The sequence below is a fragment of the Strongylocentrotus purpuratus genome, unplaced genomic scaffold (assembly GCF_000002235.5).
Source record: "Strongylocentrotus purpuratus isolate Spur 01 unplaced genomic scaffold, Spur_5.0 spur5_scaffold_2, whole genome shotgun sequence".
NCBI classification, from domain to species: Eukaryota; Metazoa; Echinodermata; class Echinoidea; order Camarodonta; family Strongylocentrotidae; genus Strongylocentrotus; species Strongylocentrotus purpuratus.
Window position 1 is genome coordinate 27,785,059 of NW_022145605.1, and position 18,311 is coordinate 27,803,369.

Here is an 18,311-nt window from a genome sequence, read left to right on the forward strand (position 1 = left end):
GGGGGGTTTACACACAAAAAATTTCCAAAGGGGGGGGTTTAACCCCCCAAACCCCCCCCCCCCCCCCCCCTGCGTACGCGCCTGATTGTAGTCATAAAAGAAAGTAGTTTATTTTACGAACTTGCGACAAGTGCTTTGTTTACCGATAAATTTAATATCTCGGCGTTGAAGGTTAAACATAATACTTCCACCCGATCCCAGGTTGCTGGTTGTTTCAAGTTACCCTGATTCGTCGTCGCAGAAGTTTAGTCGAAACATCGCCGAAATAAGTATATTGATGGTGAAAACAGGCGCAGTCGCCAGTTTACCGCCAGAAGGTGGAGAGAGGTGTTTGCGATCCTTGAACTCAAGGCAACACACGTCACCAAAAGAGTTGGACGGACTGGTTATCCGTTTTTCGAATTTGCAGCGTGTATCAGAAAGACGCATCATTGATCAATGATGAGGCTTTTCGTTTGTCTTATCGTCTGCTTCTGTTCGGCAGTAGCTAACGCACAAGGTAAGACTGAACGTAAGAAATGTTTTCGGAACTCGAGAATTATTTCGACTTATTGGCCGTTTTATTGACTTTTAGTATAACACCTACATGTAACATTGAAATTCGTAGTAAAATTCAACCATAATTTTTGATTAAAATCCATATTGGATCATTCTCAATTTTCAGTTAACAAACGATACCAAAGATTTGTTTATATTTAAATACAGTAGACAAAAATATGTAATTGAAATGTCAAAAATTTAGTCAATATAATGCAAGAGATAATAATATACAAATATACACTGTCTTGAGAGGTTCTGGTTAAAACTATGCGCAAGAGGTGACTCCAATAGCACTATTTGCTGAGGGGCGCAGCCCCGAAGCAAATGGTACTTTTGGAGTCACCGAGGCCCATAGTCTTAACCAGTACCTTGAATAGAAGGCATGGTATATTTGTTTTTTATCCTACATCAAACATTTATTCAAAAAAAAAAATCCTTTTTTGGAGAAAAATAAATATATTTAAAATTTAAAAAAATGTCAATTTTTATCAAAAAAGAATTAAAATATTTTGTTTTCATTAAATTAAGATTTGAAAAAGAAAAAGAAACATTCACAATTTTTTCAACTCCCAAATAGTACATCTACTCCCAAATGGTACTCATATAATACTTTTTCAGAGCAACCTTAAAATAGATGAAATATTTCTGGTCACGTGACGAGCTCTCAACCAGTCAAAAGCCAAAATTTTTGATGCATGATATAATATGTTGTATTTCTAGAGGCATATTTTTACATTCAACTTCAGCAAGGAGACAAATAATGATAAGGCAAAGTAAAATTGATCGCTATAGTCATGATAGTTTCTAGGTCGGAGTTCTCGATATTGAGGAGGAGCAGTTCCATTTTATTTGTTGATATTATTTTGTACATACAAAATGCAATCTGTTCTGATAACACAGATTTTGTTAATTCAATAGATTTGAATATGCACCACAGAGGCCCAATACAAGGTGAAATCTCAATATTCTTGTTTAGCACCTGGTCTAGATATCCTTTGATTTTTTATATATTTCATTTACAAATAAAACAAACAAAATTTTGCCGGCTGAAAAAATGAGAAACTATGAATTGATTTATTTGCCCTAATATACACTCAGCAAATAAAAAAAAAGGAAAAGAAAGTGGATGCTTATTGCTTTCCAAAATATTCATATAAACTGTCTATAAAATATGAGAAAACATAATAAGGAAAATTGAAACGCTACCAACATAAATTATCAAAGATCAAGTATTGTACTTGGATGGAGGGTCTGATAAAAAAAATAGCCAAAATAGGGCAAATATTCATTAACTGTAAATGAATATATGCATCTGTAAGATATTGTTGTGTAAAAATGAAGAAAAAAGAAAAAAGATAAATTGAGGAGGAATGAGCTATGGATGTCAACTACAACAGCAGTCCTTTTTGCCAAGCACAGTCAAGATACCTCCCCTTTCATTTTTCTCGTGATTTTTGTTTTGTTTCATTGTTGTAATTCGACTCTACACAATGGAACATCAACCTTTGAATGGCCAGATGCCCATTATTTGCTATTTTCTTTCCGAGACTCATATCTTGTTTAAAGACTCTCTAAAGTGTCGGGAGCCTCACAAATCTGATGGCAAAAATTTCCCCAAAATTGTATAATGATGTGAAAGAGGATGTCATTTAACACACACTTCTGCAAGGATTTTCAAAACAAATGTGTTATTAGACGAAGATGATGAAAGAATACAAACTGAGGTTGTGTGCGAACAACAAAAATCATAATGGTGTTCTCATATTCCGCTTCAAAAACATTTGTTTTTAAAATTCTAGCAGAAGTGTGTGTTAAATGACATCCTCTTTCAATATAAAATTTAGTTGATTTTTTCCGTATTTTGGGGGCAGATTTTAGGCTCCCAACACTTTAAAGGGGCTTTAGGGGCTATGCTCACTAACGCGTGATTGGTATGATTCCAATTGCATATCATAATATGATCATTTTATGTTTAATTTGATATACGAGAGATAATTTATATTCAATACTTGAAATTCTTAATTGTAAACGGTATCTTTTTTTTTTTTTTGCTGAGTAAAACAATTTTTACATAAATAATACAAATAGAAGTAATCTTCTTATCATCAATATGGGCGTATACTCATCTTTGCTTTAGTATATCATCTTGTGACTTGAATTTACTAAGTAAAACTATAATTATTATAGAAATTCAATAGCCTTACATATTTCAAACAATGCTACAGTGATTGGAATTAAGTGTACACAAATGTATACATGTCTATGTTATATTAATACTAATAATATACACCGTTGGTCATAATGGTGGAATAAATATTTTTACCCCAATTTATTGAATGATTTTGACAATGATTTATTCCCACTAGATCTAGATAATAGTATACATTCTCAGAATGTATTAAATGACAATTGGGGAGTGTTTGTTTTGGGTGACTGTTAAAGCATGTGTGTGCTACAATGGTAATCAACTATATAGGGGACCTACGTCCTTAAGTCATAACTGACAGTAATGGGGATTAATACCTCATAAAAGGGCACCAATATAGCATATCGACACGGTTTTGATCCTGGGGGCTAACAGTAACGAGGCCATTGCTTAACCAATGAATAATGACTGTACGCAGCGGGCGCTAGGGTACGTCGACGCCCCCACAAAAACAAAAAACAAAGAAAATGCAGTAATTTTTCAATAATTAATTGCATTTTGCTCCGACCCCCAACATAAAAAAATCTTCTATGTGGGTATGCCTTGGACCATAATGCATGGCCCATACAGAGGAATTTTTCCTGTTGGTAACTTGAAAGATTTTTTTCTCCAAAAAAAAACAATCACATAAAAAAAACCTGAAGGGGAGGGGGTTTACCCCCACCCCCCCCCCCCCCCCTGCGTACGCGCCTGTCATGCAGATTGTCTCATCTTGATTTCTGCTACGAGCGTCTATAATTTTAGCGCTATTATTAATACCTGCCAATATAATCTACATGAAAAAGATCTCTTTAAAATGCTTTTCAGGATTGCCCCTGCAGTGTTGATTGATTGAATAAAACTACCACATTTGATTTTGTTTTTCTTTTAAATGGATCAGAGTTACAATTGTTTAGTGTTTTTATAATGAATTCAGATCAAAGGAGAATATTACCCAAGGAACAAGGTAAGACTGTTGTGCGTGAACAAAAGGGGGCGGACAAAGTAATTCTTGAGGGGGTTGTGCTATAGTAAGAATTAAAATAGTGCATAATGAGAATGTGGTATATTTCCTATTTTCCTTCATATAAAGTAATGTTGTGGGATACATTTCTTCACTTTCGAGTGAAAGAAACTAATAAAGACCCCAAATGTGACCATCCTGCAGCAGTGATTTTGGAAGAATAATTGGGGGGGGGGGGGGCTGGGGGAGGGGTCGGGTTCTTGCAGTCATATTCTACAAGTAGTTCGCGAAAAAAATGAGGGGCTTGCAAAAATTGGGTGGGGCATGAGCTCCTGAAATACCCTAGAGCGGTTACTGCCCTATTAAAATTTAATTTATGATTATTGTTTGTAAATTTTGTGGTTTACATCAAAAATAAAAAACAAGAACCAATTACTGCAACTGGATGGAGAGTGGCAAATGTAGATTAATGTCTAGGATAAAGGAGATTGTTCTTATGACTTACTAAAGGTTCGATCAAAGTATTTCAAGAAATAATTTCCCAAAAGACTTAACAAAAAGGAAAGAGCTATATGCGAATTATAACTTGGTGTGCGAATAATCTGATGTATTACATTAGAGGTGTCGTGGTCGTATGGACACGTCACCAGACTGTCGATCACAAGGTTCGCGGTTCGAGTCCCGCCGCGGCACTAATATCCTTTAGCAAGACGTTTATCCACATTCGCCAGACTCGACCCAGAATATGTAAATTGGTACCTGGTAGGAATTAACACCTTGAAATGCTAGAGCGCCTTAAAAGTACGATGTCCCATTTGCAGGCCAAACAAATGAAAAGGTTAAATTCCAACGGCACTTGAAAGATAATACTAATTAAGAACTTCCCTAAAAAAGGTGGGGCTTGAAAATGTCTTCAAGTGGGAAAATAACGACTTTCAAATCGACATAGGAGTTATAGAGCCAATAAGTAATAGTCTTGATTTTTAGACCATTATACCTAATGGTCATACCTTTTATGCTGCGCAAAGATTCAATCAGTTTAATTTTGGACATCACAAGAAGTGGGTATTGATGTAGACAAATGCTCATGTACCCTTTACAGCTCATTTTATGTATGTTATTACCAAAGAAAAAAAAAGCCAGTCTGTCAATCAATAGTGTCTGACAGTGAAGTCTAGCAAGTAAACGGATTTTCTTGCATACTTTGAATATTAGGACCCTGCTAACGTTTAAATTTTATAGATAGGACATACATGACATTTTCATAATTCCTGCAAATTTCTACAGAATTTGAGGTTGGCTGCAAAAGGGACATGGTACCTTTAATGTCAGCTGTGCTAACGCAAGGGTAATAATTTATCCCTGTGCCTCAGAATAGTTTACTAGATCGATGTCGCATAATAAATGCTGTATTATTACACTCTCGCCAAATTCAGTATCAATCCGTCTAGTCGATGGCTCATCAAGTAACGAAGGTCGAGTTGAAGTCAATTACAACGGACAATGGGGAACCGTCTGTGATGATCTCTGGGACGACACCGATGCGGCAGTGGTGTGTCAAATTCTGGGTCTAGGTGAGACTGGAAGTGCCCTTGGGAGTGCTGCCTTTGGACAAGGGAGTGGAGACATCATTCTGGACAATGTTGAGTGCGTTGGAACCGAAACGGATCTCTTCTCGTGTCCTAGTAACGGACCACTCAGTCACAACTGCGGGCATAGTGAAGACGCAGGAGTGCAATGCATCAGCACACCATCCGGTCAGTGTTGTCATTTAAAAGCCTTAAAGGCATCTTTTTGTTTGATAACTTGACAATATTAGGAAATGTATATACTCCATTACCTTTGACTGAAAAAAAGGATAAAACTGATGGAAAAATCCAAAGCTACGCTTTAGATAATAAACGGTTGCTTCTTTAACATGATACACATGCACAAATATCTAAAAAAAATCGCGATCAACATCAATGAAAATAAGTTTAGGAGCGGCAGTAAACCATTAAATTGGTGAGTTTCGTTATTTGCAAGGCAAAACGACATCTATTTCAACTTGTTAGATGTTAAGTCAAAATAACTCAAGTTGCATCTCTAGGATAAAAAAGATTGTTCTTATGAATTACTAAAGGTTCGATCAAAGTATTCAAGAAATAATTTCCCCATGGACTTAACAAAAAGGAAAGAGCTTAATGCGAATTAAAACTTGGTTTTCGAATAATCTGATGTATTACACTAGAGGTGTCGTGGTCGTATGGACACGTCACCAGACTGTCGATCACACACAAGGTCCGCGGTTCGAGTCCCGCCGCGGCACTAATATTCTTTAGCAAGACATTGATCTACATTCGCCACACTCGACCCAGAAGATGTAAGTGGGTATCTGGTAGGAATTAACTCCTTGAAATGCTAGAGCTCCTTAATGGCAGCTGTGCTAAAGCCATGGTAATAATTTATTTCTGTGCCTCAGAATAGTTTACTAGATCGATGGCGCATAATAAATGCTGTATTATTACACTCTCGCCAAATTCAGTATCAATCCGTCTAGTCGATGGCTCATCAAGTAACGAAGGTCGAGTTGAAGTCAATTACAACGGACAATGGGGAACCGTCTGTGATGATCTCTGGGACGACACCGATGCGGCAGTGGTGTGTCAAATTCTTGGTCTAGGTGAGACTGGAAGTGCCCTTAGTAATGCTGCCTTTGGACAAGGGAGTGGAGACATCATTCTGGACAATGTTGAGTGCGTTGGAACTGAAACGGATCTCTTCTCGTGTCCTAGTAACGGACCACTCAGTCACAACTGCGGGCATAGTGAAGACGCAGGAGTGCAATGCTTCAGCACACCATCCGGTGAGTGTTGTCATTTAAAAGCCTTAAAGGCATCTTTTTGTTTGATAACTTGACAATATTAGGAAATGTATATACTCCATTACCTTTGACTGAAAAAAAAGGATAAAACTGATGGAAAAATCCAAAGCTACGCTTTAGATAATAAACGGTTGCTTCTTTAACATGATACACATGCACAAATATCTAAACAAGTTCGCGATCAACATCAATGAAAATAAGTTTAGGAGCGGCAGTAAACAATTAAATTGGAGAGTTTCGTTATTTGCGAGGCAAAACGACATCTATTTCAACTTGTTAGAAGTCAAAATAACTCAAGTTGCATCTCTAGGATAAAAAAGATTGTTCTTATGAATTACTAAAGGTTCGATCAAAGTCTTTCAAGAAATAATTTCCCCATAGACTTAACAAAAAGGAAAGAGCTTAATGCGAATTAAAACTTGGTGTGCGAATAATCTGATGTATTACACTAGAGGTGTCGTGGTCGTATGGACACGTCACCAGACTGTCGATCACACACAAGGTCCGCGGTTCAAGTCCCGCCGCGGCACTAATATCCTTTAGCAAGACATTGATCTACATTCGCCACACTCGACCCAGAAGATGTAAGTGGGTATCTGGTAGGAATTAACTTCTTGAAATGCTAGAGCTCCTTAATGGCAGCTGTGCTAAAGCCATGGTAATAATTTATCTCTGTGCCTCAGAATAGTTTACTAGATCAATGGCGCATACTAAATGCTGTATTATTACACTCTCGCCAAATTCAGTATCAATCCGTCTAGTCGATGGCTCATCAAGTAACGAAGGTCGAGTTGAAGTCAATTACAACGGACAATGGGGAACCGTCTGTGATGATCTCTGGGACGACACCGATGCGGCAGTGGTGTGTCAAATTCTTGGTCTAGGTGAGACTGGGAGTGCCCTTAGTAATGCTGCCTTTGGACAAGGGAGTGGAGACATCATTCTGGACAATGTTGAGTGCGTTGGAACTGAAACGGATCTCTTCTCGTGTCCTAGTAACGGACCACTCAATCACAACTGCGGGCATAGTGAAGACGCAGGAGTGCAATGCATCAGCACACCATCCGGTGAGTGTTGTCATTTAAAAGCCTTAAAGGCATCTTTTTGTTTGATAACTTGACAATATTAGGAAATGTGTATACTCCATTACCTTTGACTGAAAAAAAGGATAAAACTGATGGAAAAATCCAAAGCTACGCTTTAGATAATAAACGGTTGCTTCTTTAACATGATACACATGCACAAATATCTAAACAAGTTCGCGATCAACATCAATGAAAATAAGTTTAGGAGCGGCAGTAAACAATTAAATTGGTGAGTTTTGTTATTTGCGAGGCATAACGACTTTTATTTTAACTTGTTAGATGTTTAGTCAAAATAACTCAAGTTGCATCTCAAGGATAAAAAAAGATTGTTCTTATGAATTACTAAAGGTTCGATCAAAGTCTTTCAAGAAATAATTTCCCCATAGACTTAACAAAAAGGAAAGAGCTTAATGCGAATTAAAACTTGGTGTGCGAATAATCTGATGTATTACACTAGAGGTGTCGTGGTCGTATGGACACGTCACCAGACTGTCGATCACACACAAGGTCCGCGGTTCGAGTCCCGCCGCGGCACTAATATCCTTTAGCAAGACATTGATCTACATTCGCCACACTCGACCCAGAAGATGTAAGTGGGTATCTGGTAGGAATTAACTTCTTGAAATGCTAGAGCTCCTTAATGGCAGCTGTGCTAAAGCCATGGTAATAATTTATCTCTGTGCCTCAGAATAGTTTACTAGATCAATGGCGCATACTAAATGCTGTATTATTACACTCTCGCCAAATTCAGTATCAATCCGTCTAGTCGATGGCTCATCAAGTAACGAAGGTCGAGTTGAAGTCAATTACAACGGACAATGGGGAACCGTCTGTGATGATCTCTGGGACGACACCGATGCGGCAGTGGTGTGTCAAATTCTTGGTCTAGGTGAGACTGGGAGTGCCCTTAGTAATGCTGCCTTTGGACAAGGGAGTGGAGACATCATTCTGGACAATGTTGAGTGCGTTGGAACTGAAACGGATCTCTTCTCGTGTCCTAGTAACGGACCACTCAATCACAACTGCGGGCATAGTGAAGACGCAGGAGTGCAATGCATCAGCACACCATCCGGTGAGTGTTGTCATTTAAAAGCCTTAAAGGCATCTTTTTGTTTGATAACTTGACAATATTAGGAAATGTGTATACTCCATTACCTTTGACTGAAAAAAAGGATAAAACTGATGGAAAAATCCAAAGCTACGCTTTAGATAATAAACGGTTGCTTCTTTAACATGATACACATGCACAAATATCTAAACAAGTTCGCGATCAACATCAATGAAAATAAGTTTAGGAGCGGCAGTAAACAATTAAATTGGTGAGTTTCGTTATTTGCGAGGCATAACGACTTTTATTTTAACTTGTTAGATGTTTAGTCAAAATAACTCAAGTTGCATCTCAAGGATAAAAAAAGATTGTTCTTATGAATTACTAAAGGTTCGATCAAAGTATTCAAGAAATAATTTCCCCATAGACTTAACAAAAAGGAAAGAGCTTAATGCGAATTAAAACTTGGTGTGCGAATAATCTGATGTATTACACTAGAGGTGTCGTGGTCGTATGGACACGTCACCAGACTGTCGATCACAAGGTTCGCGGTTCGAGTCCCGCCGCGGCACTAATATCCTTTAGCAAGACATTGATCTACATTCGCCACACTCGACCCAGAAGATGTAAGTGGGTATCTGGTAGGAATTAACTCCTTGAAATGCTAGAGCTCCTTAATGGCAGCTGTGCTAAAGCCAGGTTAATAATTTATCTCTGTGCCTCACAATAGCTTACTAGATCGATGGCGCATACTAAATGCTGTATTATTACACTCTCACCAAATTCAGTATCAATCCGTCTAGTCGATGGCTCATCAAGTAACGAAGGTCGAGTTGAAGTCAATTACAACGGACAATGGGGAACCGTCTGTGATGATCTCTGGGACGACACCGATGCAGCAGTCGTGTGTCAAATTCTTGGTCTAGGTGAGAGCGGGAGTGCCCTTGGGAGTGCTGCCTTTGGACAAGGTAGTGGAGACATCATTCTGGACAATGTTGAGTGTGTCGGAACTGAAACGGATCTCTTCTCGTGTCCTAGTAACGGACCACTCAGTCACAACTGCGGGCATGGAGAAGACGCAGGAGTGCAATGCATCAGCACACCATCCGGTGAGTGTTGTCATTTGAAAGCCTAAAAGGTATCTTTTTGTTTGACAACTTGACAGTATTGGGAAATGTATATACTCCATTCCCTTTGACTGAAAAAAAAGAAGGTAAGACTGATGGCAAAATGCCAATGCTACGCTTTAGAAAAGAAACGGTTGCTTCTTTAATATGATACACTGACACAAATATTTAAAAAAGATTGCGATCAACATCAATGAGAATGAGTTTAGGAACGGCAGCATACCCTTTGGTGAGTTTTATTATTTGCAAGGCAAAACGACATCTATTTCAACTGTAACTTGTTAGATGTTAAGTCAAAATAACTCAAGTTGCATCTGTAGGATAAAGGAGATTGTTTTTATGACTTACTAAAGGTTCGATCAAATATTTCAAGAAATAATTTCCCAAAAGACTAAACAAAAAGGAAAGAGCTGATGCAAATTATAACTTGGTGTGCAAATAATCTGATGTATTATACTAGAGGTGTCGCGGTCGTATGGACACGTCACCAGACTGTCGATCACAAGGTTCGCTGTTCGATTCCCGCCGCGGCACTAATATCCTTTAGCAAGACATTGATCTACATTCGCCATAATTGACCAAGAAGATGTCGGTGGGTACCTGGTAGGAATTAACTCCTTGAAATGCTAGAGCGCCTTAATGGCAGCTGTGCTAAAGCCAGGTTAATAATTTATCTCTGTGCCTCAGAATAGCTTACTAGATCGATGGCCCATAATAAATGCTGTATTACTACACTCTCGCCAAATTCAGTATCAATCCGTCTAGTCGATGGCTCATCAAGTAACGAAGGTCGAGTTGAAGTCAATTACAACGGACAATGGGGAACCGTCTGTGATGATCTGTGGGACGACACCGATGCAGCAGTCGTGTGTCAAATTCTTGGTCTAGGTGAGAGCGGGAGTGCCCTTAGTAATGCTGCCTTTGGACAAGGGAGTGGAGACATCATTCTGGACAATGTTGAGTGTGTCGGAACTGAAACGGATCTTTTCTCGTGTCCTAATAACGGACCACTCATTCACAACTGCGGGCATGGTGAAGACGCAGGAGTGCAATGCAGCAGCACATCATCCGGTGAGTGTTGTCATTTGAAAGCCTAAAAGTTATCTGTTTGTTTGATAACTTGACAATATTTGGAAATTTATATACTCCATTACCTTTGACTAAAATAATGAAGGTAAGACTGATGGCAAATTGTCAATGCTACAGTTTAGATCGTAAACGCTAACTTCTTTAATATGATACACTGACACAAATATTAAAAAAAAGATTGCGATCAACATCAATGAGAATGAGTTTAGGAACGGCAGCATACCCTTTGGTGAGTTTTATTATTTGCAAGGCAAAACGACATCTATTTCAACTGTAACTTGTTAGATGATAAGTCAAATGAACTCAAGTTGCATCTCTAGGATAAAGGAGATTGTTCTTATGACTTACTAAAGGTTCGATCAAAGTATTTCAAGAAATAATTTCCCAAAAGATTAAACAAAAAGGAAAGAGCTTTATGCAAATTATAACTTGGTGTGCAAATAATCTGATGTATTATACTAGAGGTGTCGCGGTCGTATGGACACGTCACCAGACTGTCGATCACAAGGTTCGCTGTTCGATTCCCGCCACTGCACTAATATCCTTTGGCAAGACATTGATCTACATTCGCCATAATCGACCCAGAAAATGTCAGTGGGTACCTGGTAGGAATTAACTCCTTGAAATGCTAGAGCACCTTAATGGCGGCTGTGCTAAAGCCAGGTTAATAATTTATCTCTGTGCCTCAGAATAGCTTACTAGATCGATGGCCTATAATAAATGCTGTATTACTACACTCTCGCCAAATTCAGTATCAATCCGTCTAGTCGATGGCTCATCAAGTAACGAAGGTCGAGTTGAAGTCAATTACAACGGACAATGGGGAACCGTCTGTGATGATCTGTGGGACGACACCGATGCAGCAGTCGTGTGTCAAATTCTTGGTCTAGGTGATACTGGGAGTGCCCTTAGTAATGCTGCCTTTGGACAAGGGAGTGGAGACATCATTCTGGACAATGTTGAGTGTGTCGGAACTGAAACGGATCTTTTCTCGTGTCCTAATAACGGACCACTCATTCACAACTGCGGGCATGGTGAAGACGCAGGAGTGCAATGCAGCAGCACACCATCCGGTGAGTGTTGTCTTTTGAAAGCCTAAAAGATATATTTTTGTTTGATATCTTGACAATATTTATAAAAATGTACATACTCAACCAGCTTTGACTAAAAAAGTGAAGGTAAGACTGATGGTTAATTGTCAATGTTACGGTTTATATCGTAAACAGTTGCTTCTTTAATTTGATATACTTACATAAATATTTAAAAAGCATTGCGATCAACACCAATGGGAATAGGTTTAGGAGCGGCAGCACACCATCTGGTGATTTAAGTCATCTAAAAGCCAAAATGGTATCATTCCTGTTATAACTTATAAGCTTTTTATTCAAAAGATTTTAAGTTACGTTTCTAAGATGAACGAGATTTTTCTGATGACTTAATGAGGGTACGGTCAAGTTATTCCAAAAACTAATTTCTCAAAACACTTCAAAAGGCAAGAGATATACTAGGCAGAGAATCAAACTTGGTGTGCGAATGTTTTTATGTATTACTCTTTTGTCAGCCTTGACAGCATCAATACGTCTTGTCGATGGCTCATCAAGTAACGAAGGTCGAGTCGAAGTCAATTACAACGGACAATGGGGAACCGTCTGTGATGATCTCTGGGACGACACCGATGCAGCAGTCGTGTGTCAAATTCTTGGTCTAGGTGAGACCGGGAGTGCCCTTAGTAATGCTGCCTTTGGACAAGGTAGTGGAGACATCATTCTGGACAATGTTCAGTGTGTCGGAACTGAAACGGATCTCTTCTCGTGTCCTAGTAACGGGCCACTCAGTCACAACTGCGGGCACGGTGAAGACGCTGGGGTACGATGCAACAGCACATCATCCGGTACAGTGTGTAGGTGTTGTTATTTGAAAGTCTTAAGCGTTAACCTTTTCATATTTTGTTCAATACCGTTTGAACAGACTTACATTGCCTAATTGTGTGTTGATTGTTTATCCTGGTTTGTGTATATTACAATGTGACGTCTTGTGATGAGATCATCTGCTTTAATAATGGAACCTGCCAAATGCAACCCACTGGTCCAATCTGTTTATGTAGACCTGGATTCTTTGGAGACGAGTGTGAACATTGTAAGTAAGGCAGTATGATTATTAAAATGAAAGAAAGGGAACGCAATATTGATATTATCTATTTGGAGTTTGGTATGATTAAGTCTTTTTTCAATTTGGTATGCATTTGTCTCTCACTTCGAGCTTTCTCGGACCATTGTTCTTTACAAGTATTATTTAACATTTGTTTTAGAAACATGTTGCAAATAAATCTGGTAGATGATAAAAAGCGAAATTTTATCGGTGGTGACATGAGATGTTTTTGACAATACTCTATTCGTAATGATTTTTACGCTTATGGAATTATTTTTTAAGAGCGATGCGAATAAAACTTGTTGATATTTTCAATATCAATCGACATTCATTTTACCTTTACATTAAAAATTTGCTTAAAACTTGCAGATATTTTTTTTCCTACCCCATTAGCCAAATTACTAATTAATGAAATTAACCTATTTTCGTGATTATTTCTAAATAAAAGTAGTGACATTCTTTCATATATTTTATATTAATATGAAAACAATTGCTTTAGCTAGACGCTTTTTTATATAGCAAGTCCATGCATCAGGAAGTTTGTTGATTACTCTTAACTCTTGTAATCATTCGATTGTATCTGTCATCGTTCAGTTTAGTTTTTTTAATGTCATGTTTTCTCCATTTTAGCTCGAAATCCTTGTTCCAACTCCTTTTGTCATAATGGTGGTAGCTGTATTGCTCCAGCAGACCTTCCGATGTGTATTTGCCAGCTTGGATTTAGTGGGGAGTTCTGTCAGGAACGTGAGTTCTCTTTAACATTGATAATCCATCGCAAAACTTTAAGTGGTCATAATTTTAGTGTGTGATCGATATCATTTCATTTTATATTCATTGGAGGATCAAACAGTAACCTTCATCCGTACAACTATGGAAATCGAAATTGGAAAAATTCTTACAAATTAAATATTGACAGTATTGATACTTAGTATAGGTAGTAATTGTAATCATGCTGTGTCTTATAGAACTAAGATTTATTGATCATGAATATTATATGTTACATTCCATACCACTGTCTTGCGTCGTGTTATGAGGATGGTAAGAAAAACAAATCTATATTAAGCATTTTCAGGCGTGCACGTAAGCCTACATTGTTAAAAGACGAAGCTACAAACATTCCTTGTGCATATGTGTAATTAAAACTACCACATACACCTTTCATGTAATTAAAGCTACTTCAATAGGTTCAATCAGTTTTATCGATGGCTCATCAAGTACACCATTTGATAAAATTTGCCATTTTAAATGCAAAACGATTTTTTCCCCAGTATAACTTATAAGCTTTTAAGTCTACATATTTCAAGTTGCTTCTCTCGGGTAGACAAGATTGTTCTTATGACTTACTATGGGTTAGGTCAAGGTACTTCGAGAAATGTTTAAGGGGCTTAATTTTCGAGTGCTTTTAATACATCCACAGGGGCGCCCAAATGCATGACAATTTTCAAAATTTTTCAAAACTTTGCATTACCTTTAAGCAGGCACGTAGCCACGGGGGGGGGGGGGGGCACGTGCCCCCCCTAAAATTTCCAAGATCGGTTGAACTTTTTTAGACCCCTTTTTTTTACCTCGATCGATTACATGTAGGTGCCCCCCCCCCCAAACATCGAACTCTGGCTACGTGCCTGCCTTTAAGTCAAAGAATTTCAAGTTGCTTCTCTAGGATGACAATATTGTTATTGTGACTTAATTAGGGTTAGGTCAAGGTATTTCAAGAACAATTTTCGCAAAATAATTCAAAAAAGAGTTATATGCAGAATATAAAACTTGGTGTGCCAGTGATTTGATGTACTACTCTTTTGCCAACTTTAGCATCAATCCGTCTAGTCGATGGCTCATCAAATAACGAAGGTCGAGTTGAAGTCAATTACAACGGACAATGGGGCACCGTATGTGATGATCTCTGGGACGACACCGATGCTACAGTCGTGTGTCAAATTCTTGGTCTAGGTGAGACTGGGAGTGCCCTTGGAAGTGCTGCCTTTGGACAAGGTAGTGGAGACATCATTCTGGACAATGTTGAGTGTGTCGGAACTGAAACGGATCTCTTCTCGTGTCCTAGTAACGGACCACTCAGTCACAACTGCGGGCATGGTGAAGACGCAGGAGTGCAATGCAGCAGCACACCATCAGGTGAGTGTTGTCATTTGAAAGCCTTAACGATTTCTTTCTGTTTTATTACTTAACAATACTAGGTTATTTGTATATTTCATTACCTGTGAATGAAAAAAAGAAAGTAAAACCGACGGCAAAGGGTCAATAAACAGGTTTAGAACGTAAATAGTTGCTTCTTTAATATGACACATCGACAGGAATATTCTAACAAATATTGCGATCAATACCATTCAGAATGGGTTTAGGAGCAGCAGCACACCATCTGGTGAGTTTCGTTATTTGAAAGCCAATATGGTATCAATTTCTGTTTTAACTTATAAGCTTATAATTCAAAAGATTTCAAGTTACGTTTCTAGGATTAACAAGATTGTTCTTATGACTTAATGAAGCATATGTCAAGATATTCAAAACAATAATTTCTGAGAACACTTTAAAATGAAAGAGATATAGGCAAAATATTAAACTTGGTGTGTGAATGATTTAATATACTACTATTTTGCCAACCCACTCAGCATCACTCCGTCTAGTCGATGGCTCATCAAGTAACGAAGGTCGAGTTGAAGTCAATTACAACGGACAATGGGGAACCGTCTGTGATGATCTCTGGGATGACACCGATGCAGCAGTCGTGTGTCAAATTCTTGGTCTAGGTGAGAGCGGGAGTGCCCTTGGAAGTGCTGCCTTTGGACCAGGTAGTGGAGACATCATTCTGGACAATGTTGAGTGTGTCGGAACTGAAACGGATCTCTTCTCGTGTCCTAGTAACGGACCACTCAGTCACAACTGCGGGCATGGTGAAGACGCAGGAGTGCAATGCAGCGGCACACCATCCGGTGAGTGCTGTTATTTGAAAGCCTTAAACATATATTTTTGTTTGATATCTTGACAATATTAATACAAATTTACATACTCCACTACCTTTGACTAAAAAAATGAAGGTAAGACTGATGGCAAATTATCAATGCTACGATTTATATCGTAAACAGTTGCTTCTTTAATATGATACTCTGACACATATATTAAAAAAAGATTGCAAACCACATCAATGAGAATGAGTTTAGGAACGGCGGCATACCATTTGGTGAGTTACATCAGTTATAAAGCAATACGAAACCTATTTCAAGTGTAATTTGTTAGCTTTTGAGTCAAAGAACTCAAGTTGCAGCTCTAGGATAGAGGAGATTGTTCTTATGACTGACTAAACTTTCGATCAAATAGTTTCATGCAAAATATATAACGTGCGGATGATCGAGTAGATACGTCAGCGGACTGTCGATCACAAGGTCCGCGGTTCGAGTCCCGCCACGGCACTAATGTCCTTTGGCAAGACATTGATCTACATTCGCCCCACTCAACCCAGATTATGTACATGGGTTCCTGGCAGGAATTAACTCCTTGAAATGCTAGAGCGCCTTAATGGCAGCTGTGCTAAAGCCAGGGTAATAATCTCCCTCTGTGCCTCAGAATAGTTTTCTAGATCGATAGCGCATAATAAATGCTGTATTATTACACTCTCGCCAAATTCAGTATCAATCCGTCTAGTCGATGGCTCATCAAGTAACGAAGGTCGAGTTGAAGTCAATTACAACGGACAATGGGGAACCGTCTGTGATGATTTCTGGGACGACACCGATGCGGCAGTGGTGTGTCAAATTCTTGGCCTAGGTGAGAGCGGGAGTGCCCTTGGGAGTGCTGCATTTGGAGAAGGGAGTGGAGACATCATTCTGGACGACGTTCAGTGTGTTGGAACTGAAACGGATCTTTTTTCGTGTCCTAATAACGGACCACTCAATCACAACTGCGGGCATGGTGAAGACGCAGGAGTGCAATGCATCAGCACATCATCGGGTGAGTTTTGTCACTTGAAAGCCTAAACAATTCTTCTGCCTGATACCTTTAAATTATTGGGTAATCTATACATAAAATTACCTTTGACTAAAAAGTGACGGCAGAACTAACGGCAAAGGGTCAATGCCAAGGATCAGAGCGTTAACAGTTCCTTCTTTAATATAGTACACTGACAGAATTCTTTACAATAGATTGCGATCAAAATCAATACGAATGGATAAGGGAGCGACAGCACACTATCTGCTGAGTTTTGTCATTTAAAAGGCGAAACAAAATCTATTTCTAGTGTAACTTGTCAGCCTTTAAGAAAGGGAAATCTTTTTAATGTAACTTTGAGGCTTTCAAGTCTGAAGATTTCAAGTTGCTTCTCTAGGATGTACACAATTGTTCTGATGATTTATTCAGGGTGATGTCAAAGTATTTCAAGCAATAATTCTGCAAAAAAATTAAAAAGACAGAGCTATAGGCAGAACTATGAAATTTGGTGTGCAACTAATTTGATGTTTTACACTCTCGCAACGTTTAGGTGCAATCCGTCTTGTCGATGGCTCATCAAGTAACGAAGGTCGAGTCGAAGTCAATTACAACGGACAATGGGGAACCGTCTGTGATGATCTGTGGGACGACACCGATGCTACAGTTGTGTGTCAAATTCTGGGTCTAGGTGAGACTGGGAGTGCCCTTGGGAGTGCTGCATTTGGAGAAGGTAGTGGAGACATCATTCTGGACAATGTGCAGTGTGTCGGAACTGAAACGGATCTCTTCTCGTGTCCTAGTAACGGACCACTCAGTCACAACTGCGGGCATGGAGAAGACGCAGGAGTGCAATGCAGCAGCACACCATCAGGTGAGTGTTGTCATTTGATAGCCTAAAAGGTATCTTTTTGTTTGATAACTTGACAATATTGGGAAATGTATATACTCCATTACCTTTGACTGAAAATAACGAAGGTGAGCCTGCTTGCAAAATGCCAATTCTACGCTTTAGATAATAAACGGTTGCTTCTTTAACATGATACACATACACAAATATCTAAAGAAGATCGCGATCAACATCAATGAAAATAAGTTTAAGAGCAGCAGTAAACCATTTGGTGAGTTTCGTTATTTGCAAGGCAAAACGACATCTATTTCAACTTGTTAGATGTTAAGTCAAAATAACTCAAGTTGCATATCTAGGATAAAGGAGATTGTTCTTATACCTTAGTAAAGATTCGATCAAAGTATTTCAAGAAATAATTTCCCAAAAGACTTAACAAAAAGAAAAGAAAAGAGCTTAATGCGAATTATAACTTGGTGTGC

At 38.6% G+C, this 18,311-nt stretch overlaps 1 protein-coding gene across 9 annotated transcripts in view; it reads left to right on the forward strand.

Moving 5' to 3' along the window:
- Positions 1-376: 376 nt before the first annotated feature.
- LOC115918834 (deleted in malignant brain tumors 1 protein-like) overlaps positions 377-18,311 on the forward strand; it is a 40,753-nt gene continuing 22,818 nt past the window's right edge. For 3 of the 9 annotated variants that reach the window (XM_030992133.1, XM_030992140.1, XM_030992137.1), the window contains exons 1-14: positions 377-499; positions 5,126-5,446; positions 6,214-6,534; positions 7,299-7,619; positions 8,389-8,709; positions 9,474-9,794; positions 10,563-10,883; positions 11,654-11,974; positions 12,463-12,801; positions 13,680-13,793; positions 14,859-15,179; positions 15,674-15,994; positions 16,689-17,009; positions 17,536-17,856. In XM_030992133.1, coding sequence (XP_030847993.1) covers positions 439-499; positions 5,126-5,446; positions 6,214-6,534; positions 7,299-7,619; positions 8,389-8,709; positions 9,474-9,794; positions 10,563-10,883; positions 11,654-11,974; positions 12,463-12,801; positions 13,680-13,793; positions 14,859-15,179; positions 15,674-15,994; positions 16,689-17,009; positions 17,536-17,856 — 4,045 coding nt within the window. In that variant the 5' untranslated portion in view covers positions 377-438. The remainder of the gene's footprint in view (positions 500-5,125; positions 5,447-6,213; positions 6,535-7,298; positions 7,620-8,388; positions 8,710-9,473; positions 9,795-10,562; positions 10,884-11,653; positions 11,975-12,462; positions 12,802-13,679; positions 13,794-14,858; positions 15,180-15,673; positions 15,995-16,688; positions 17,010-17,535; positions 17,857-18,311) is intronic. The other 6 variants (XM_030992134.1, XM_030992135.1, XM_030992136.1 and 3 more) reach the window with 6 other exon arrangements.